General features: G+C 47.5%; 1 protein-coding gene across 1 annotated transcript; it reads right to left on the bottom strand.

The window, feature by feature from the left end:
- Positions 1 to 4,160: 4,160 nt before the first annotated feature.
- Positions 4,161 to 8,864, bottom strand: BID (BH3 interacting domain death agonist). The gene is made up of 5 exons (XM_065742541.1): positions 8,841 to 8,864; positions 6,846 to 7,056; positions 6,161 to 6,306; positions 4,854 to 5,057; positions 4,161 to 4,666 (listed from the first exon to the last, which is right to left on the bottom strand). Exons 1-5 carry the CDS (start codon positions 8,847 to 8,849, stop codon positions 4,655 to 4,657), a joined length of 582 nt encoding a protein of 193 aa, XP_065598613.1. The 5' UTR covers positions 8,850 to 8,864; the 3' UTR covers positions 4,161 to 4,654.
- Positions 8,865 to 23,054: the final 14,190 nt, after the last annotated feature.

Genomic DNA, 23,054 nt, shown 5'->3' with positions numbered 1-23,054 from the left:
AGAGCTGGCTGCAGGCGTTCCTTTTGTGTCCATCCTGCTCTGTACTGCAGCTCTGTGGCGAGGTCGCAGATTGTCCAGGCAGTGGTACTGGTGCATCTCTGAGGGTCTGATGCTTGGAACGGGTGGAGAAAGGGGAAAGGGGACTCGGGATAATGTAAAAATCAAACCGTGAGCTTGTGGTAAGCTTACTCTTGCTAAAGCACAAAGACAGAGTACTTTAAACAACCTTATCTTGGGTATTTCCTGCAGTGAGCCCGTTTCTGAAGTGATCTGATAATCCAGAGATTTCAGCACATTCTCTGTTTCAGCTTATTGCTGCTCCCATCCCTATCCCACTCACGCGGGTGAGTCAGTAAGAAGCTGGCAGAGTCTGGGGAATTCTTTGTTTTAGCTCTTTTGAGAATGGGTTTTGTAGAAAACTTCTCAGGTTTGGATGTGTGACTTTGAATGCTGACAGGAAGGACTGTTAGTGTGTACCCCACTGGGAGGGAGCCCCAGCTCAGGAGCTCTGCATCACCTGTGTGGGCCTGAGATGGCTTTTCTAAGTACAAGAAGGAGCAAGTTGGCCTTAAAGTTAAAGCAAAACTAAAAGCAACAGCAACAGCAACAGAAAACCCCGAACATACACTGTGTTATAAAATGGAATTGGTACCGTCTGCTCCTTTGGACATGTATGAGTGTGTACGGCTTTGCTTTGTTTCACATCCAGCAGTGCTCGTGGACAGGTGATGCAGTCTGCGAGGACAGCTGCCTTGCTGTGTGGCAGGAGCTGCTTTGTGGTCCTGCAGGCCGTGATGGGGCTCCCTCCTACTGCTGCTCTGCTGATGGCTGTGTGTCCTGCTGTTCCCCGTGGGGCTGCTTTAACCCCAGCTGCATCCTCTCTGAAGGCAAGACACTGCCACGGGGGAAGATGCCCCATGTGCAGCTGCTCTGCAGGTTGTGCATAAGTTCTCGGATCCACTCTGTTTCAGAGATGGATGTTTTGGAGATGCTGGATAACTTGTATGCACATAAGGGAGTAGTCACTCTTCGGCTCTTACCTTTAAGAGGTTGTGTTGGTAGCAGTGCAGGGGGTGGGTGCAGGGCAGACGATGGTAAATCCAGCAGGGAAACGTCCCTTACTGACACAAAGGGCCCAGTGGAGCATTAAATAATTAGTGTCTTCTTCTTTACCTAGCAGCAGCAAGGAAGATAAATGCTTTGGGGATTTTTTTTTAAAGCATTTTCATGGTGGGGTGAAAGGTCGAGAACGGGGTATTCTGCAGCATTTAGTGGACTGCCAGCTGCATTGTGGTTGCTCAGTCCCTTCTTTACATACTTCCCCTCTTTAGGGCCTTAGAGATACATCTGACAATTCTAAAAGGATTTGTACCTCCTTCTCCCCCATCCCTACAACCACGTGTTTAGACAAGAAGTCTGTGGTGTGCTCCCTTTCCCTCTAGGAACACTCCATCAGCTGGAAGCTCGCTTCAATTGTGAGCCTGTTGTGCTGTGCTCAGCGCTGGAGCAGGCTCTGGGGAAGCCACCAGAAGGTTGTGCAGGCTCTGCAACGGTGTCCTTATTGAGCTGGGTGCTGGGCTGCTTGCTCTGTTGCAGGGGTGAATCAGGGAATGGAGGGGCTTTCTCCTGTCTTCAAGCACGTTTGAAGTAATCCTTAACAGCCCGGTCTGATTGCCCTGAACTGGGTGAGGCAGCCTGTTTAGTGGCTCCCTTGCAGCTGGCGAAGGCAAGGCGGTGAGCTGTCTACTTATAAAAAAAAAAAGCATCTAGAATTACTCTCACTTGTGTTACTTACTCCCTTCCCAAAAGTGCCTCAACACGTCCTTGAGTGGCCTGTACCTTAACAAAGTATCTACCTTAGACCCATTTGTTCTTCACCCTCCCCTTGTCTTGCAGCACATCCTCAGGCTGGGATGATAACGCAAGGGGCTGGACCTGCCCAACGTGTGAAACGCTGCGCTCTGCATGCTGCTGTGCACAGCTCAGAGACCCGGCTTGGAAGCCAACAGCCTGAGCCAAACACATGGGGAACCCTAACCTTGCTACAGCGGTGCTGGCTGCTGGGCTCAGTTGAAATCAGGACAGGGTGAGGAGGGGGTCTCAAGGAGATAACTTGGCTGCCCGGAATACTGAAGATAGCTGGTGCCTGGTGTCCGTTGCCAGAATCTTGTTTTCCCTTTTCACGTAGCTCTGACAATTTGGACTGTATTTTTAAGCTAACTGATGCTGTCTAACGGTCACAGCTGGAAAAGTGTTCGAGTTAGGTTGGAAAGGTTTAGTCTTTCACTGTTGACGATTGCAGTAAACAAAATAACTGAAGTCATAAATCCTTTCTTCCTTCCTACTGAGGCAGGTGTTACTGTCAGGCAGAGATAGATAAACATGCTTCTGGCAGCACAGTCATTCCTTCATGGAACCAGAACAAGCTCATGCTTTAAAATTTGGAGCTAAGAATGTAATTCCTAAATTGTTTGGCTGCGAATGTTTGGGAGGAGGGGAGGAGTGAGCACCCACCCCCCCCAACCATGGGTACATACAGCCCAGGTCTTCCATAGAATGTCTCATTTTAGGCACAAAGCATAACTGCAAGCTGACTTGTCTGTAAGCTACTGGAGTAGCAAGCAGACAGGAGAGCACATCTCCCAGTGAAGCAGTGAGGGGTTACTGCCTGTACCTAATGAGGGCAGAAGCTGTGCACAACTCGTTTGGCTCACCCTGCTTAACTTCAGTACTAGGAGGCTACAAGAGCAGCAGTGCTTTGTCTGTGTGCACCTGTGCTATGCTTCCAAGTGCAAGCTACGTATTGCCATACAAACAAGTAAACAGGATGGGAGGGGGTCACGTAGTCCACCAGCAGTCACTCTGGTCCCCCTGGCTCAGGCCCCTCTGGCACAGGATGTACAGCACTCGCTCTATGCAAGGGCTCTGGGTCTGTGGTCGCTTGCTGGAGAGCAAGAGCTGCCCCAGCTTGGAAGGGGGCAGTGTGGGGGTGCTGGTACAGCCAGGGGTGCCAGGACACATTGCTCAGCTTCACCTCCTGTGTTAAATGACTTGGTCACTTTTTTCTACTTGGAGCTGACCCTCTTTCAGTCTCTTAGGTAGGCTGACTTGCTTCCTCCTGGGCAGAAGTCTACGGTATGCTGTAGGAGTGGGGGAGCTGCAGTTAGCTTCCAGTGGAAGCTGCTTTCGATCTCCCTGCAGTATCTGCAGGGGAGGCAAGGAACACTACTGAGTTGGTCAGAACAAGCTGCAGAGGATGCTTCTCCTTGCTATACCTTTAGGGGGTCTGTCCCCATTTTTATCTTGCGTTATAAGCTTTTATTCAAGTGTAAAGCTAAAACCCACTTGAGTTAGGTAGCAAAGTCTCATGAGAGGGGCTCTGCGTGCGTGCTGGGGGGGGGGTCTTCCACCAGGCTTCTGCTGGCTGGCAGCAGGGAGCACAGGCCCTGTTGTTGAGACCGACCCTGCTTGGGCTGAGGGCAGTCCCTGCCCCAGGAACTGGTCCTACTATTCCTTTAATATGCAAGTGCAGCCCTCTCGGGGAAAGCAATTGAAAGCTTCTTGTACCATTTGGTGAATAAAAGCGTTTCCACCTTAAAAAGAAAGTTCTTTCCAGCTTTGTTGTTCTAGAATCCGTTTAAGTGAAGGGGTGCGTACATTTTTCCCTCTGCCACTGGGACACTGCTGTAAGACCATGCCCCCCAGGTTGCACTTTAATAAATGGTACCGTTTTCAAAAACATGTAGGTTGTGTTTGGGGTTTTTTTTTCCCCTCCCCCATTCAAGTGCAGGTATCAGCAAGCACCACAGGCCAGTGGCTTTGTTGCCACTGGCAGCAGCACAGCACAAATGCTGGAAGGACTTGCATGAAAGGTATATGCTTTCTGGGAAAGGGGTAGGGGAAATCCAGCTGCGTAAGATGTGTATGTATGTCATGGCCATTTTTATTTAAAAAAAATAAAAGAAAACAACAAACATTAATACCAACAAAAGGACATTATTTACATGATTTCTTCAGAGGCAGCAGGATGGAGCCTGAGTCACCACCTATGTGATGACTTACATCAACCTGAGTCCAAGTTTGTACACTGAACCTGAGATGCAAATACAGTGTGCTACTGCCAAGACACACCAGGTACTCCTCCTCATTTAAGGCTCCTATCTTTTTTCTCTACAGCAAGCTGCTCTGAAGCCCAAGACCACCTTTTCTCAAGCATATCCAGGTACTGTTCCCCCCTCTCCCTGAGTCCACCCCTGTACCTTGCCCAGCTGCAGCACAGAGCCCTGCAGGATGCAGCAGTTAGAAATACTGACAAGGTGGGCTCAGCACCCAGCACACTGCCCCTGGAGGCACGAGCCAGGGGCTGTACCTGCATTATATCTGCTACCAATAAGGAGAGGGAAGAAAAAAAAACAATAAGAAAAAAACCCACCTATTTTGTAAAACAGAGAAGGGTAAGCACTATATCTTACAGGTGCTGGCAGACCAGTCGTGAAGCTCTCACTACCCTCGCTACTGTGCTAGTCTATGAAAGCCCATCTACAAGCTCTGCTTTCCCTTTCACAGCTGTGTTTCAAAAGCTATGAGCAGAAGAAGTAATCTGAGCAGATCAAGAAGTTAAAAAGTCTTCAGGAAGCCAACGCCTGGGGATCTCTCACTCACGCAGCTAGAAGGAAAAGAACAGAACCAGCATTAACCACAGCAGCGCCTTCCCGCAGCCACAAGCCCTCTGCCTGCCTGCACATCCCATTCACTCTTGGCAGCTGCCAGGAAGGCAAAGCAGCAGCAGCCTGTGCTCTGCCCAGAACCGTGCTGCCACCTGCTGTGCTGCAGAGCTATTGGACAGCACTCACCATTCTGACAATGTAGTTGTGGAGGTGTTGGCTGATGTAGTTCACAGTGGTGCTGAAGACACGCTGTAGAAGGGAAGGCACTCGGTTGGCCACTTTCTTAGTTAAGAGCATTGCTAGCACCAACATGGCCTTCTCTTGCTCCAGATCTGATGGGATGGCTCTGGCAAGGCCTTCCACTGCCTGTGACAGGCACCGGGTTATCTCCTGCAAGGAGGGAAGAGAGGATGTCAGCGCAGAAACTGTGTACCTGTACAGACACAGCACGAGCTGCCACACTCCTTTCCAGGCTGTTACACAGCAATGATGAGTGACAGCCTCAAAGCTCAGCTGCTCACAGACAAAAACCAACACAGACACAAGGAAACGACACACAACACTGGAAAATTTAGGTAGCACCTTACACGCTCAGGGTGCAGCGGTCCAGAATCTGCACCTAACCTGCAGCCCAAGAATCCTGGGCTCCCAGACAAGGGGAGCCTACCTTAATCTTAAACACACTGAGTATCAGGGCTACACACCAAGGGGCAGCAGGTATGAAGAAAAGCTTCACAGAAAAGCTGTTACATAGGCAGGAGCTAGAGAAGGGGTCCAGACATGGGACAAACTCACTTTGCTTCCCCAACCCCCCCCCAAATAAAATCATTTCAATCCTGCCTTTTCAAGCTAAGCAGACCCTCAAATCAAAGATAACATTAACTTCATCACAGGCAGAGAAAAAGCAAGCTAAATATCCAGTTATACAGTTGCATCTCAAAGATACCAAAAGGGGAAGCAAATCGTGACTGCTGATCCAGATGTGGATACTTCCCTTGCAGAGCAGTGAGGCATGTCAGATGCTGGGCCAGGGACACTAATCTCATCCCATCATAAGCTGAGAGAGAACCTGCTCCGAAGTGGTGGAGGTGCCACCTAGAGAGGCCTTTTCAGCAGGTTACCCATCCTGGCCCAAACTTCAGCTGGTTTTGTTCACCTGACAAGCAGCAGACATTCAGGATCCAGCATCAGAGTTCAAAGATCTTAAAAACAAATTACCTCTGGAAGTCAGCCCTTCTCCACACCTTCCCTGCCTGCAGAAAGGGACAGAGCCCAGGCAACTCACTTTGCAGGGCAGAGGCTGCCACAGCACACAGGCCCATATCTTCTCCAACAGAACTTCACATCAAATATTAACATTTTGGATGAATTTTAAAAGCGCAGTAATCAAAGCATCAAACAAGCAAAGGTGTTGCAAGCTTGCTGCTTCAGACGCAGCAGGAAGGACTCTCAACATTTAAAAGGGGAGCCACTCCACGTTGCTTTCCACTCACCTCTCTAGGCAGATTCTCATTCAGAAAATGTTGCACTAGATCATTTACTACTTTTGCTTTGATTTGTTTATCCAGCTGGTCTCCAATCTCAGCAAGCTGAGCAGCAATGGTCCGGATAATTTCTTCATTTACCTCAGGGTCAAGCACTGCCAACATACAACAGCAGGATTTGGATCACAGGCTGCAGTCACACTGGGGTCAGCATAGCTAAGGTGACCTATGGCATTTTGCCCATCTCCATCACCAACCTCCCCCTACCCCCCCATTCTTCTCACACAGTGCCTTTGTGACAGCCAGGCACACTAAGTGGGGAAATGAGAATGTATCCAACCAAGACTTGCTCAGGACAGCTACAACGCTCTGTTTAGAGAAGGCAGGGAAGGGAGACAGTGTCTGATTTTTCAGCTGACAACTGCCAGGACCTGCACCGTGAGCAGCCCTGGTCTCATGTGCTACAGACTGTGCAGGGGGACAGGTGTTCCAGCCACCAAGAGGGAGCTGCGCTGTCAAACACTAGCTGCCTCACCCCAAGTGATAAAATCCCAACCAGTACAACCACCAGCTGTGAAGTTTCTCAGTGGACAGAATACTGCCAATGGTCTGTTACAGGAGAGCCAAGAGGGAAGGAGATACAAACAAAGGCTCACCTCCTTTTGAGAAGGCACGTGGGAAAGAGAGCACTCACCTAGCTCACCGTTCTGCAAGTGGCCACTTCGATTGCCATCGGTCTGAAGCTCTCCATCACTATCGTAACTGTGAACCTCTTTTAGGGAACACGAGTTGCCCTGGCTTTGTAGGAACGGCAGTTGCTCTTGGAACTCACAACCAGAGGACTCTGCCAGGAAAGCGAAGAGCAGCATACGCTCCACGTGGTCACAACCATTGCTATAGATATCCTAAATGGAAGAAGAACCACTGTTAAGCTCACATCCTGCTGTATAGGTTTGTATGTGTTGTTTGTCACTAACAGTGAACACCTTCTTCTGGTCTCCTTTGGGTGCACCGCATAATAATGCCTAGTTTGCGAGACCCAAGCAAATGCACACTAACTCCTAGATGCATACATGCACACAGAACTGCCTGCTGGTTAATGCTGGCCAGCTCTGGTCTTACCAAGCAGCAGTGGTGTCAGCTCACCTCTTGAGTAGCAAGGACAAAATCCCCGAATGAGAACCCTTCTCGTGAAACAAACATGAACACTCAGCACAAGTGACACACTTCTGTGCTCACACATCTGTGTGAGAAAGGCTTTCAGCCCTGTATTTGGCAATTGGGCACTCTACTTTCTGTATAGAGCTAAGCCAACAGTTCCCCATTTAAAATGTAATCAGAGCTTAGCAGTAACAAGGTGGGGTGCAGAGATAACAGACAGCATAAGCCTACAAAAAAAACAAAACCCAAAGTTACATTCCTTCTCCCTCTTGAATTGAGATCTAAACGAGCTCCATAGTGAACCTACACAGATCCCTGTGGAGTCAGGCAGCTGCTCATAAAATAGCAAGACAGCAGACATTGGTGTCCCATAACCTCCTCACTGGCCATGCACTGCCATCCAGCACAGACAACCCAGACGGGTTTGGCTGAGGTCCAGCAGGTAGGGAGTGATGGGAGCAAGAGGCCCCACAGGAACAACCAAGGCAGGAGACTGCCCAGTGATTCCAGTTAAGCAGATGACAGAGCAGGATGTTGTGAGAGCATAGAAATGAAGCAACAAAAAATAAGTCCTTGCTCTTGTTCTTAGACTAAGTGCTCATGCTTGAGCAGAACTATCTGAAGGAATGAAGGTTAAAAGAGAATTGGTTTCCCTTGCCCATTGCACAGGGTAACTGGTCATCAATCAGGATGAACATTAGAATTGAAGCAGTATATCCTTGGGCAAGTGGAAGCTTGCAAGGTCACTCCATCTCTACACAACTCTATCAGTACTGTCATAAAGGGCCTATCCAACAGCAGAAAAGTTGTGATAAATGTGTTAGAAATAACCAGGGAACACAATGCTTACTAGGGAGCAGGCAGAACAAGGGCAGTAAGTCTGAAAGCAAAAAACAAGTGGAAAATAAAGCACGATCAAAGATAAAGCACACCTCCCATGAGTGGAGAACAGGTGTCTGCAGACAAAAGCAAAGGTCACCAGGTGACCCAAGCACCCTGGGGCACCACACAAGCACCCTGAACAACCCACCTGACTTGTCATGTTTCTGTCCAAAAGGAGTACGTAGGTAAGCACAAAGAGGGCTGGAATCATTCCCTACAGCCACACTTAAACGTACAGAGTGACATGTTCCAACAGATTTATGGGGTTTGCAACATGCACATGACAGCTTTAAAATTGCATTTATTAATAGTGTTTTGTGCAATATTAATTTGATCACAGTGATGTCTCAAGCAGTTTGTTAGTTGCAGTGGTCTGCTACTTGATAAATGTCTGTTAAATCAGTCACACCTGCAGTCTAAAGGGGAGTCTCACACTGAGATAACAAGGAAGCAGCCTGCAAGCTGAACGGTCCCATCCACCTTTTGTTTGTATTCATGATGGAGTGGTGCAGCATCAGAGACTCCAGCAGGAACTCTGGGAAGATGAGAAGGGCACAAGCCAGTTCTTTTTGAGACTCATCTCTTCCAGGTACTTCCAAACAAGCACATAGGAGAACCACAGACTTCAGTGGCATTTGAAACTCACCTGTTCCATGATGCTTCAGCTCGCAACTGTCTGCTTCCAACCAGAAGTCCTTGCCCTGCAAGAGTGAGAAAGAAAAGGATAAATGGAAAGGACAGACTCCAACACATCTCTTAAAGCAGTACCCACAGGTCTTGTAGAAACTGACCTACCTAGAGATGCATATATTCCTGGAGAGAGCAGTCCATGAAAAATGCTGAGCAATAGCAGCTGTTCTGGCAGGAAGGGCTCTAAATCAGGTGAACCAGGTAGAGGAAAACACTTACCTGCCATGGATACATACAAGACAGGGATGCAACATGACCTACAAATGGGGCTTAAGGCCACCTTTAGGTGGTGCCACGAATGCCAGGGAAGGCCTTTTGTAGTGTCAGAGCAGGAAAGCAGGGTTTAACACAGAGAAAACTGTGGCCCTGTATAAGTAATTCACATCTCTTGGGTTTTCCAGGCTCCTGATGACCTACTGAGAAGTGAGCTACTCAGGTCTGTGTGCTCAGCAGCACGTTCCTAAGTGAATCATCCAGGTGACATTGCAACACATCTGCAGGATTTCAAGTGCCCCCATCCCATATGTACAGAGATTCTGTACACTCAGGCTTTGTTTCAGTTCCTTTTCAACAAATCCTAGAAACATGATCAAGTGACAAGGGCTTCCAGCACACCAACAACTAGCAGGTCACAACCAGGGCTCACAACCCACATCCTGCCTTACACCTGGACAGTGCCTGGGGGCCGGAGGGGGTGTAGAGCATGCTGCAGAGGGCAGCCTCTCTCACCAACCAGAAAAGCCAGGCCTGGTAAGAGCAGAATACTCTCTCCTCACCCAGATGTGCATAGCTGGTGGGTGGGTCAGACTAGCAGATCAAATAGCCACAGCTGGTACAGGAAGGCTCAAGCCAAGATAAGGAGGGGAAGAATGCAGTTTGCACATCTGCATTTGCTGCCTCACATGCAACAGCCATACAACAGCAGGCAGAAACCCCTGGGATAAGCTGACTTCATGAGCACTGCATCCCCACCAGGCCTGCTCCACACAGGGAAACCACCTGGCCACAGGTACCTGCTGACTCAAAATAGCATGACAGCACTCAAGAGCTCACCTACCCAGATCACTGGCTAAATACCAGAGACCTGGACTCATGATGACACGCTACATTTTAAAGCCGTAACCCTCCACAGCTGTGCTTTAAGCCATTAGGTATGCAGGTGGGAAGAAAGGGAGGAAGTGAAAGCTGAAGCTCATTCTAAGTCTGAAGAAAGCCACAGTAACAGCCTCAAAAGACCAGGAATTTCCCAGCTTTTCAAAGATTCTTAGAAGCTCCCAGTGCCAAAACACAACCTCAAATACATCTAAAAAACACAAGAGCCCAGGGGTAGCCCCTCAACCATGAAGTCTTCTCCTTTAGTTACGCTAGACTTGGCTTCCTAAAACAAATCCTGCTGATTTGCATCACACTATTTCTGTGCATGGTTCAAATCCCTATTGCTGCCACTCACCCCTACCCCAGAGCCTGCTGGCTGCTTAGAGCATAGTCAGACCCCTGAGCTCTCCTGGGACCTGACAGGAGCTCAGGATCAGCACAGGGTTAACCTTCTCTCAGCCTTCATCTCTGCTGGTGGACAGATGGTCATTAAGGTTGGAGAACTGAATGTTAAATCCCCATTTTCCTCTTGGTTCCAGGGATGCTTTGTCAAGTCAGTGGCAGGACTGTGGCTTTGTGTAATATCTCAGGAGCTGCCCAGAAGCTAGGCCACCCTCCTTCCACAGGAACACAGCAGCAGGTGCTCTGCAGCCCTGACGGAGCTGTGACACTACACAAACCACTACAGCTGCATGCAAGTAACTGCCCAGATGTACAAGTGAAACCAGCTGAGTAGCTTTCCTCTTCCAGAGATTTACAAGAAGAGGACCATTTCCACCCAAACCCAGGCGAACTGTTTGAGGATGACTTCTTTTTTTCCTTCTGGAGGGGAATTTCAGAATACAGCTGGAAGATCAGCTGAACAGTCAGGGATAAGCTGCCAAGAGAAAACATCAGTCCATGCACAAACATGTTTCTTGACGAGGGTGGAATGGAAATGAGATTAAGACCCCTCTTTGTGTTTTTTTTCACCTATCACATCTCTCTATGGAAAGCTCTGTACGGGAACTGTTGAATCACAGCCTGAACCACTGACTGATCACCTGAGGTGAGCACTGAGTCAGCTGCAGGAGCACAGGTGAAGGCAATGCACTGTGTGACTGGGAGGGGTGCAGTCTGGCTCCACCTCTCCCAGACCCCATTTAAGGGCTGACCACCACTGGGGAAGGATCTCTTGTTGGAGATTGCTCCTTTGGAGTTTCCTATTGTGAGTCTAGGACATGGGTGAGCATTTTTCCCCTTTATTTCAAAGGTCTCTTTTCCATCACAATAATCTGTTTATCATCATTGTGTTATCACTTATTGTGTATATCATTCATTGTGTTAACCTCACACCTTACAGCTCAAAATACTGCTTTAAAAACCCAAATTCCCTCAATTTTTGTCACATTAGTTCATGTTGCTAGGAAACCTGTGTGGCTCAGTCCAAGTACCTATGAAAGAAGCAATCAAAAGGCAATGCACTGTTGCCTTCTCCCACCCCTTGCTCTAAAGGAAGAGAGAGAGACACTATTCCAGTCCAAGAGAAAGAAGGAAAAATGGGCATTCTACTCTATTCGCAAATCACCAAATAGAAAACTAACAACATGGAGACCCAGATCAATTCAGGGCACACCTACAGGCACTTTTCTTCCCCTGTGCATGCCTGTAGCCATTTTCCTGGGCAGGGCTGGAAAGACAGAGCATAGGAGCTTCACACAAGCTGGTGCAAGTGCACAGTTGCACAGTAAGGGGAGTCTGATCCAGCTGGAACACACACATCATGTGAATTCCTAGGAAGCTGCAGCTGCCTGGCTACAGCTCTTAAGATCCAGATGTCACACTGTGACAGCACTCTGTGCTGTCTCTTTGAAAAGCACAAGGTGCTCACGGCAGAAAGGTCCCCCCCGGGTGCCCTACTCAGGTAGGGCTCCTCAACAGAAGTACCACTGCAGGCAGAAAGGTGTTGTGTAACCCTTGCCCTGCCACAGATTGCAGGGTACCTGCTGCGCCCAGAGACACTGCCTGGGTGTGCAGAGTTCTTCCCATTACGTTCCAGCTTTACATGACCCTCTTCAGGGACAGTCCACAAAGAAAGTGGCACATTCAAGAAATATTTCAAGTAGTCACCAACTGCAAAGCTGTCCACTCCTGCACATAAGCTGAGCTAAGGCAGGGGAAAAAAAAAAACACCCACCACCCTCCAAATACTTAAACAGAAAAAACTAAGACAAAAAGGCTAAGCAGATAGTTCTAATTTCATTAGCTCTTCCTTACATCAAGCAGTCATCACCCAGGCAGTGAAAATCCCTGATGTGCTCCAGCCTTGGGCTAACAAAGTTCTACTTGGGTGGTCACAAACACACGTGAGAACAGGGGAAAAAAAAATTCCTCATGCACATAAGTGCTATTACTGCCATCTGAAGATAAATTCATTAAGCATGCAAATCTGGCGGCTGCAGGTTGAGATTTTAAGATGTATTTCAGTGGATGGAAGATGTTATCTACAACAGGACAAACAGAAGCTTTAGTACAAAAAACACATGGAGAAAGCATCTACAAACTGCCTCGCTCATAGTAAAACTAGATATTCTGCTAAGGCTGTTTTGTGGCTGCTAAAAGTCTTGGAAAGTACTCAATCATTTGAGTCAGAAGTGATCGTTAGTGGCCATCTGGTCCAACAGCTCTGCAAAAAAAACAGGAAGACCCACAGCTAGATCAGGTTGCTCCAGAGCCGACAACTTGTGTTGGTGTCTTCAGGGATGCAGCATCCACCTCTGCAGGCAACTTGTGCCAGTGCTTCATTATCCTTACCATAAAACACTTTTTCCTGGTATCTAATCTAGATCTCCCATTTGAGTCTGAAACCATTACATAGCAGACCTTCCTAAAGACTCTCATTTCTTACAGCTCCCCTTTAGATACTTAAAGACCACTATCAGGTCACCGCAGAGCATTCTCTTCCCCAGGCTGAACAGCCCCAGCTCTCTCAGCCTGTCCTCATAGCAGAGCTGTTCCAGCCCTGCGATCATTTTGTGGTTTCTCCTGGAGACACGCTCCAACAGGTCCATGTCTCTCCTGTACTGAGGACTTCAAATCCAAACACAGAACTCCAGGTGAGTTCTCCTCCCACCAGCACAGAGTAGAGGGGCAGGATCACTTCCCTCGCCCTGCTGGCCACACTTTTGATGCAGCCCAGGATACAGTTGGCTTTTTGGGCTGTGAGGACACACTGCTGGCTCATGCCAGCTTGCCACCTACCTGTACTCCCCAAACCCTTTACAGCAGGGATGTGATCTATCCTTTCATCCCACGTCTTGTATCGACAGGGGGCTGTCACAACCCAGGTGCAAGACTTCACAGTTGGATTTGTTGAACTTCACAAAGTTCTGAGTACTGCTCACTAGGTGGAAAGAAGGGATGCCTTCTTGGATTTTCCTCAGTTGATGTACATATAGAAGCCTTTCTTACTCCACTCTGCATCCATTACCAGATGGGGTAGGGCTTTGGCCTTCCTGACCCCATCCCTACACAGCCTAGCAGCAACTCTATACTTCTCCCAGGGTACCTGTCCCTGCTTTCACTGCCTGTGCATTTTTCTTCTCACTCTCCAGTTTGACCAGCAGGTCCTGGCTCAGCCATGTTGGTCTCTTGCCTTTCCTGACTTCGTACATCTGGGGATGGAGAGTCCTAAGGAAAGCTCCCTTAAAGATCACAGAATTGTAGGGGCTGGAAGGGACCTGTAGAGATATAGTCCAACTCCCCAGGCCAGAGGGGGCTCCCTAGACTACAGAGATCTACCTGCTCTGCTCCCTTGTGTGGTGTTTTCTGAGGGGGGTTTGTTGACTAACTCCCCGAAGAGCTGGAATTTGACTTTCCTAAAATTGAGCATCCTGATTTGCCTTATGGATTTCTATTCTATGAAATATAATTTTAAATAAAATACCAGTTAATATAATGTATTAATTGTTTTCAGTCTCAGTTGCAATCCAGAATTGCACCAAGGAAGAGATTCAGCAGTAGTCCCTCGTTAAGAGATGCAGCTTGAAGTCTGCTTATGTTTTTTGTTACCATCTATGCACTGACAGATCTTTAGCTTCTTATTTTCTCCTTTCACATACAACAGCAGCCACTGTCCCTTCAGTTATTAACTGCGCACTGAAACAGTGTCAAACCAGTAGAGATGAACTGCTACAACTTGAAGGAAGGTAACCTCTATGTGGAAGAAGAAAACAAGCAGACAAAAAAAATATGGAAAAAGATGGCATAAGGAAGAAAATGAGGAAACCCCTTCTGGATAGAAAAAAAGCTGTTATACATTAACAGAGCATATAATGAGTCTCACCAAGGCTTACTCAAAGGCAGAGAACGCGTTGGCAGTGAGAGGCAAAGTTAATTTAAATTCTTCCTCATAAAAGTCAGCACATGCTCCTGCAGGCCTGCAAAGGATATGACAAAATAAGCATTTCTCGTAAGTGAAAAGTGCCAGAACACTGACGGATTTCACACAACAAGACTGACCTCAAAAGATAAGCTCTGAAAGTCTAAAATAACAAGCTATCGCTTCCCTATAGCTCTTGTACACAAAACTTCCTCAGGAGGAAGAGTTATTTGAGGAGCAATCAAAACAATTTAAAGTTGTTTCACGAACCTCTAAGGATCTGAATACACACACCCTGGGCTTCCTCTGGGTTCTAACTGGAATCTACCAAGCTACTGGCTTTCACAAGGTACCTTCATTCTTCAGCTTGTAATTCCCAAGACATAATTTCCACCACAAATTCATAACTGTTATCTGCTAAAGACACTTCTGTATTCGCTCCTTTCCTGCCTCCATACAGTTCTGTCTGCCTAACTAATGCAGGCTGCCACACAGACTGACACCATCTGAACACAACAGCAGTCAGAGCAGTACATCTGTCAGCACAGTACACCAGTGCTTATTTCACCCTCACACATCCTAGACCTCACAAGAGAAAACTCTCCAGTTGCTTCCTCCAAAGCAAGCCTTCAGGGCTTCCATCCAGGCACACACCACTTCTCAGCTGGTGTTGAGTGCATCCTGAGGGACAGTACACAGCATCTTCCTGCTGATGCAGGTCCTTCACACCTGCAGTCCCATCCACTGTTTCTCCTTCCCAACCTGAGGCTATCATAGCATTTTTAGTCTTTAAATCTTACCTGAAGCTTACCAGGGCAGCTGCTCTTAGCTGCAGCCTACAGGCAAGGGCTCCACAGCTGTCTTCCATTCTTTATCTCCAACATCACAACATGGGGCAGCTAGGGCCATACTTGTGTTGGAGAGAGATCAAAGCAAGTCCTCCCTGGTGCACCACTGCCATACACTAGGCAATTCAAGAGCAAACACTGCAAGCACACATTTCATCTTCTAAGGGGGGAAAACACGCAAGGTTTTGCTTGCTCTAAAAGCCATGCCCTCAGGCGCTGTGTGTCAGCAGCAGCACTCCATGCAGGAGCAAGTTACTAGTTCCAAAAGGAGAACTGCTAGGGAGAATTCTCAATAGGTCTCAAGGCAGCCATAAACAAAGAGTAGATACCTACAACAACGTCAACCTAAATCAGCTTTCATCCATTTGTCACATCTCCAAGACAGCTCAAGAAAGAACCCATGTCACAAAAAACGCCCCTAGCCTGCCACCACTCTTCCCTCAGACCTTTCACCTCTCCTCACAGCTCAGCCAGCAGTTACTATTTTCAGCTCTACCAGACACTGTCTGGTTATGAAAGCAGACTTCTCAGCAGCAGAGCCACATGCCCATGGGACTGCCTCCTTTAACAGCTTGTCTAGATTCTGAGACACATCCTGTACAAACACCTGGACAGATACTATCAAAGAACTTACTGTGAGTTGTCAAGATATTTATCTTTGTTTCACATTTGGCGAATTCAAATCTTCAAAGCAGAATAATCAGTCATTAAGAAAGGAGAACGCTTACAATCACTGCATTGATTTCTCTGTCTGACAACTGAAAGATAAGAACTTTATTTTTGGCAGCCTGAATGACATCATCGTTGGAGACAATGAAACAGTACCTATTTGTCCATTCCTGGACCCTTTGATTTTTACTTGTCTCACAGGAAAACATTTCACTGCTGAGCTGCAAAGCTCAATACAGAAGCACTTTCCAGACAGGGAAACCACGGCACCTGGAGCTGACGCAACTTGCTCCACCATCTGATAGTTTAAAGTGGGAGTTTAACCCATAACCACTCAATTTCACTATGTTCCCAAACATATGCAACAGGCAAACTGCTTTACATGATGAGTCAGGAGTACTGCAATGTCATAAGAAAACCATACCACAAACCTACCAAGTTCCTTATTTGAGGACTCCTAAACAGTGCCTGACTACCAGCCTTAACGCCTCCAACACCACAACAGAGCAAGCAAAATCCACATCAAAAAGCCCAAAGTCTCAAAGAAATCCACAGGTCCAGAGGAAGGCCACTAAGATGATCCAAGGGCTGGAGCACCCTTCCTATGAAGGAAGGAGTGGAGAACTGGGCTTGTTTAGCTTGGAGAAGAGAAGTCTCCAGGGAGACCTCATTGTGGCCTTCCAGTACTTGGAGGGAGCATATAAACAGGATGGGGAACAGCTGCTTACATGGGTTGCTAGTGCTCAGTGCTGCCATGAAACCAAATCAGTGGTTTGGTATCACCTGGTTAATACAAAAGCTACTAATCTGGAGCTTCTCAGGACTTGCCCATCACAGGCAACAGCTTCCAAACTGCACACATTCTCCATTCATTTGCCTCAGAGGGAGGAAGCATAGCTACCTTCATTTCAGATGTGGTAAACCTTTGAGATGGCAGCAAGCCTGTGGCACAGCACAGGACAAGCCCCATCTCCCAGACACTTAACTTAAGAAAGATCCCCTGCCTGTCAAGAACAGAAAAGGCTGCTCACATTCACCCATCCCTCCCACTCTCAAGTAGGAGTACTGGTTGCTCGAGGCTGTCAGCTTTTGTTTCTTCTGTTCTTGCTTCCTCTTTCAAAGATCTGTGAATAATGCCACTTTCGATCACTCCAGCAATGAACAAAACTGCACTGTTTGCTTAAAGCACCACTGGTGGAAAATTAAACTGAAACGCGCTGAATACTTCTTGCTTCTAACAGCTTCATTGCTTCACCTCCCAGTGTTCAGTGGCACTAAAAGGATACAGTAGTACAGAGTAAGCATCACAGCCTGAATAGTTAGAAGTAATTCACTGTGTACTTCAATTTGGTAGCCCACCACAATTTGTTTGATGGAGTTCTTCTTCCCCTTTTTGACAGAAAAACAGGACTGGAAAATTCAAGTTCTGGAGTGGCCTTTTCATTCAAGATATATTTAGCCTCCCCAAGATTGCCACTGTTTCACATTATTTCTGATCCTGTGCTTCCAGCTGGAGATTCTGCTGTGAATCACACCAACCCTCTGGTTATTAGAGGCAGTACTCTGACTTCTTAGTACCATCCAGCTTTCTCACCAGCCTTCATTTTCACTTGGCTCAAAATACTCTCATCCAGCCCCAAAGTAGCATGTCATTGACTAGGAAGGAACACAAGTACTGTTTAAAGAGGAAAGATTAAAAAAAAAAAAACACCACAAAACATGAGCTTGCAACCACTCTGATTTTTGTACCAGATCACTACTTAGCAATCTTTAAAAGCCAGCCTACACAGTTGGGCTGAAGTTTAGTCAGCAGGAAGCCTGCAGCTGGAACTACCTGAAAGCTCCAAGCCAGGGCTTGGATTCAGACAGCTAGAGTCAGATCCAAAAGGAATTCATGCATCCACATGAAAAGTGCAAGATTGGATCTTGACTACATGGTTATTCGGATCAGGGATTAAGTGTGCCAAACAGTCTGCAAAGCCAGAAATGCGAGAGTTTTTGTCCAGTTTTAGAGGATGCCCCTTCTGGGGGGCAAGCACTGTGTGCTTGCACCGCAGCATGTCTTTACAGCTGAGCCAAGCGCTCACTCCTTAGGACAGAGAGGGCAGTCCCACATCACCCGACAACAGGCACTCAGAAATAACGTGCCACTTAGGTGAGATCAGACAAGTGCAGGCAAAGATGTGGAATCAGAGGTCTAGAACTGTAGCTGCTGTGCCATCTAGAGGACGACAATATCCTCCTCATATGAAACATCCATACTCTGTTAACATCGTCAGTCAGAAGAATTAGGAACGCCGCTTTACAGTACAACTTAACACAGTTCATAGCTGACACTGGTAGAAAAGAATGCGAGTAATCTGAATTTTCTTTGCCAAGTCGTAGGTGTGCAAGGAAGGAAACAGACAAGGAAAGAGCTGCAGGGACACAGGTGGCACTAACAGCAGCATGCTCTCTGCCTCTGCTTCAGAGTATGTGCTCAAACAAAAACTATTCTTGTCCATACCCGACAAATACACAGCCTTGCCTCAATACCTGAGGGATGAAGAAATATCCTGAAGAAACCTCTTAAAGATGGCTACTTGGCACTGCTAGAGGCTCCTGAGCTGCAGGCCCACAGGCACTATGGGGGGCTATGTGGGTTTTACACCAAGAAAAAGCCTGACTGTGCATACAATAATGCAAGCCATTTCAGTTTAAGCTGAAGAGGAAGCATAAGCTAAAGTTCTGTCACACAAAACGAATGTAAAACTGAAACATAGCAACTAGCTGACCTAAGTGAGTTTGCACAGCTGTTAAGCAAGGGTATAGTGCCAGTTACACCAGACTAACAATTACACTGACAAAATAACATGTATTTTCTTCCCTAAAACAATTCTGAAAGAAATAGCCCAGCACATTAGAGACATGGTCACTGCCCATCCTCCAGGAAACTGCAGTGAGGATGAAGCAAAAACTAACCAAAGGTCAGGTGACGTCAGAAAACACAGCAGGTTCACTGACAAACAAAAAAAAAAAACAACAGCCAGGTGAGCAGTGACTGCACACAAAGCTGAGCTCATGCCTTAGCTGAAACTGACTAAAAGGTCTGAGATTTTTTCTTCTTCTCTTTTTTACTTTCAGTAAAAAGAGTTCATAGCCACGTGACCACCGCCCCCCTTTTGCAGCAAAAGGGGTACCCCACAGCTTCACTGCCCTGTACAGCCTTTTCCTTGCATTGGTGAAAAAGGACAATCAGTCCAAAAATCACTGTAACCAGGAGGCACGATTTGTCACCTCCAAGAACTGCTGTCTGGGTGCAAAGAGACAGGGAAGCACGGATCAAGTGCCAAAATTACTGAATGCCCAAAGCAGTCTAAGCAATGCTTCAACTAAACCACGGGGTTGCTGAAGGGAGAAGTGACTGAAAGATTCAGCTGTTGCAAAACCAGGTACAAAAAAGGTACTGTGTTTTACCCTTGAGCAACTGCTCCAAACACAGCACAAGAACAACCCACCCTGCCTCATCCAGGTGTAAGGTGGTGTTGAATGCCCACCACTGGCAACTACACAGAGCTCTATTCACTGGTACAAACTGAGGTAGTCACTGAAGCTCCGGAATGGACTGCTTTGAAATCCATAGCACGAGACCAGACACCCTATATGACTCACAGCATGTTTTTACACCTTACCCCTCCTTCCCTTACCTTTCTTCATCCTGTGTCAGAATCAGACTCAATCTCTGCGGAGAGGACCAACTCTACACATTCTTTAATCATTAACAGATAAGTTTTCAGTAACCCACCCCTTCACCCTCACCCAAGATAAGCCAGCCAAAACTAACAAGGGATCAAGCTTCCAAGTAGGAGCTTTGCACCTTAAGTCAAGCCTCCTAAATCAGAATTATTGGCAAGTATTCAGCTTTGTACAGTACGCAGATAAGAGTGCACAACTACCTGGAGCTGCATTTATCTAACACAGACAAAGCTACAGCAAGCTAAGAGAAAACCAGAGGAAGGTGCTAAGCAAAGAAATATCAGATTTGCTGGTAAATTCTGAGGAACTGCTAAGTGGAGGAAACAAAACCTGCTCAATTGCCATCAATTCCCTCCAGCAGAGATACCTAGAAACTCAGTTTATTTCCCTACCCTCCACCGCTTATTAGTTTGTACTTGGAGGCAACAAAGCTGCTCAATCAAGGAGCCTACCTTGAATAGCTGAGACACCACAGTTATGTCAGCAGGCTCTGTATGCAGCTATTACACCAACACCCTCCCATCAATGTCCTATAACGGAAGCCAAAGCTCCCAAAAACCAGACAGCTCCAGAGGGTCTCTGGAGGCAGCAGTCACAGGATTTATGTGCCTGTCTGCTTCCAGATGAAACAGCTACACCCTATCACAAAGCAACCCGCCTGCTTTGCCAGCTCCTGAGGAAAACGGCTGACTCCTGGTCATTCTGTTACACAGGAGAAACAATACACGGAAACAACACGGCATTACGGCCCCTTGATAAGTACACACTGAGCACACATACACAGCCTTCCCCACTTTGAATTATCGTGACTTTTATGGGTGTGAGAGCTGAAAAAAAATAAAACCACCAAGCTGAACTGTCTCCAGCTCTCCAAATCTGCTTATAAGGAATAGGTGAAGGACGAGCAGGAACCCAACGAAACCACCTTAACCAGGAGCCTTATTTTTTCCCCCTAAACGCAGGGCACACCACCACAAATAAACAAGGATGAGCCAAGCGGGGAGGCGAGATTGCCACATCCACATTCCCAGCAGCAGGCAGCCTACCGAGCAGACAAACAGGCACGCTCTGCCCTCCCCACCTACCAGTCAGCTCTTCACGATGACGAGAGACCCAGGAGCAGAAATTCAGGCAAACGCACCGCTGGGAACACCTGACAGAGCACACTGCACACTGCTGTGAGCAATGCCAGCAGCACAGGGCAGTCCCCCCGGAGGGCCCGCGCCCCGCGGCAGACAAAGGAGGGGGGGAGGGGGGGCATGGCGGCACGGCACACCCGGAAGAGCCCCGCCGCAGGACTACGGGACAAAGTAAAAGCAAGCGAGTAAACAAGGAACCCGCCGAGGCGGGACCCAGCGGGCAGAAGGGAGCGCTGCAGGGAGACAGCAGCGAGCAGAAGCCGCTTTAAACCCGGCCCGGCCCTCAGCGCGCACCCCCTCGAGCTGTACTCACCGGGCGACAGCGCGACTCCGCCCGCAGTTCGCGCCCGCTAGATTTCAAGGCCCCGGTTCCGCCCTCTGCGTCCCGTGATATGGGCGGGAAGATGGGGGAGGGGCGGAAGGGCAGTGGTGGCGCCATGCGGGGCAGGCCGAGGGCTGCGGCTCAGCACCGTTTCCTTACCCTGCAGAGCCCTGGGGGCTGGAAGGGGCCCTTTTCCCTGCCCCATTTCCCTGCCCCATTTCCCTGCCGGCCTTGCTCTGAGCGAGGTGAGCAGCATGGGGTCAGAGGTACCTTCGAGGGAATGAAGGGCTGAGCGTGGCAGGCTCAGAAGCTCCCAGGGGATACTTTGGTCATCATTGGAAACTGAAAGTAACAGCTGCTGCCACACCAGACTCTGCGTTAGGATCGCTTTGTTGGGGGGAGAGGGACGGGATGAGACTTTTTCTGGTGTAATTTCTTACCACACTTGGCTAATCTGTAGAGGAAGTGTGACCGGCTCCTTTCAGAGCCTCCCGGGTCAGCGTAGCTTTTTGCTGAGTCAGGATACGGGATGCACACTCTGGGACTGGCTTTTCCATTCATAGTTTGTGAAATGTAAGAATCTGTGGATATCTAATTAAGATCAGACACACTTCATGGGTGCTTGATGGGCACAGACTGGGAGGAATCCCCTGAGCTAGCAAGTCTGCAGGTTAGTTATAAAGGCAGATGAAGTGTTGTGAGGCTGACTTCCTTAAACATGATTGGGAGCCTCCTGTTGTCACTTGCCATATACCCACTCTTTTAGCACCGAGACTAGCAATAATTATGTCTTTCTGACTCCAGAGCGATCCCTCTCAGGTAGCTGCAGCTTTCTTTTTTGAAAGCAAGAGACAAAAAAAAACAGAAAAAAAAAAAAAGACTGGCTTTACAAACCAGTGTTTCCTTTGTTTTGATGATGGTCGGGCATGCAGGCAGGCATAACTCATTGTTACGGTTTTACCCTGCTGGGATTTCCCACAATATCCTGTGTGTTCTCTGCCTCTTGAACAAATGGCACGTTTCAGTCTTATGATTTGCTTCACATACCCGATGTGCTGCTGACTGGATGCAATTCCACTGGGCTTCAACTTCCTGGAGTTTACAGGATACAACACCCAGCACTTGAGCTGAACATCTTATTCTTTTTCAACAGGAAGATGCCCAGATGAGACAACTTTTCTCGACATGTAAGCTGATGAGGTTTAATGTCTGAGTCTGCTGACAGGACACTGCTCTGGAGCTGCAGGTAACATATCTTAGCTAACCTTCCTGAGCTGCCACACTACAGATGAAACAGGTGCGCAGTAGTAGTGGTTTAAAACAATGTGGAAATGGAGAGGTGTTGATGTCAGTCCTTGTACTAAGCCCAGCTGTGACAGAGTTCATGCAAGTATTATTTGCTAAGGAAGTGAACTACAACTACAGAAGCTAAGTCCTAGTTTCTACAATCACCTTCATCCCATTCTGTTACTTACTATCTTTTTTATTATTTTTGCACAGAAGAAGTAATGTGAAATCGGAGATGATTCAGATAGGCTCAAAGTGTTCTAACAAAAAAAAACAACCCCACAACTACAAAGTGGAGCCACTTGGCCTTTTATCTCTAGATTGCCTTCCTCCAGCAGCTGTGGGAGCGAACGCATGGCAAACAAACGGTAACTCCACGAACAGAAAGAAAAAATAATTAATGACTTTATTTTTTTTTCCTTTTTCTTTTAGTTCAGTTGGCCATCTGAGGTGCTAAAATCTCAACACCAACGAAGCAAGTGTGCATAAAAACAAATGATAAAACACAACCAAACAGAAGAAAACAGGCTGGAACAGTTTTGGGTTTTGTTTTTGTTGTTTTTTACAAGTAGGGTATATACGCTTTTCTGTTAACACTCCATACATGCCAACCATAAAAGCCTCGAACAATCTGAATATCAGAGTTCACTTTCATTCCAAAGGGAAGATGTCAAAGCAAATCCCTTCACCTGGAACAGACTTCACACACACACAC

The sequence above is a fragment of the Cyrtonyx montezumae genome, unplaced genomic scaffold (genome assembly GCF_038088225.1).
Source record: "Cyrtonyx montezumae isolate F1298 unplaced genomic scaffold, pur_monq_1.0 scaffold_3, whole genome shotgun sequence".
NCBI classification, from domain to species: Eukaryota; Metazoa; Chordata; class Aves; order Galliformes; family Odontophoridae; genus Cyrtonyx; species Cyrtonyx montezumae.
This window is presented reverse-complemented; position numbering and strand designations above follow the sequence as displayed.

Bases quoted from the DNA above. Each gene is read 5' to 3' on its own strand.
- BID (XM_065742541.1), bottom strand. The intron at 6,307-6,845 runs GTGAGTGCTCTC...GTATGTTGGCAG, and splicing joins CTTGCAGAACGGTGAGCTAG to TGCTTGACCCTGAGGTAAAT. The intron at 5,058-6,160 runs GTGAGTGGAAAG...CCCTCCTTGCAG, and splicing joins ATGAGAATCTGCCTAGAGAG to GAGATAACCCGGTGCCTGTC.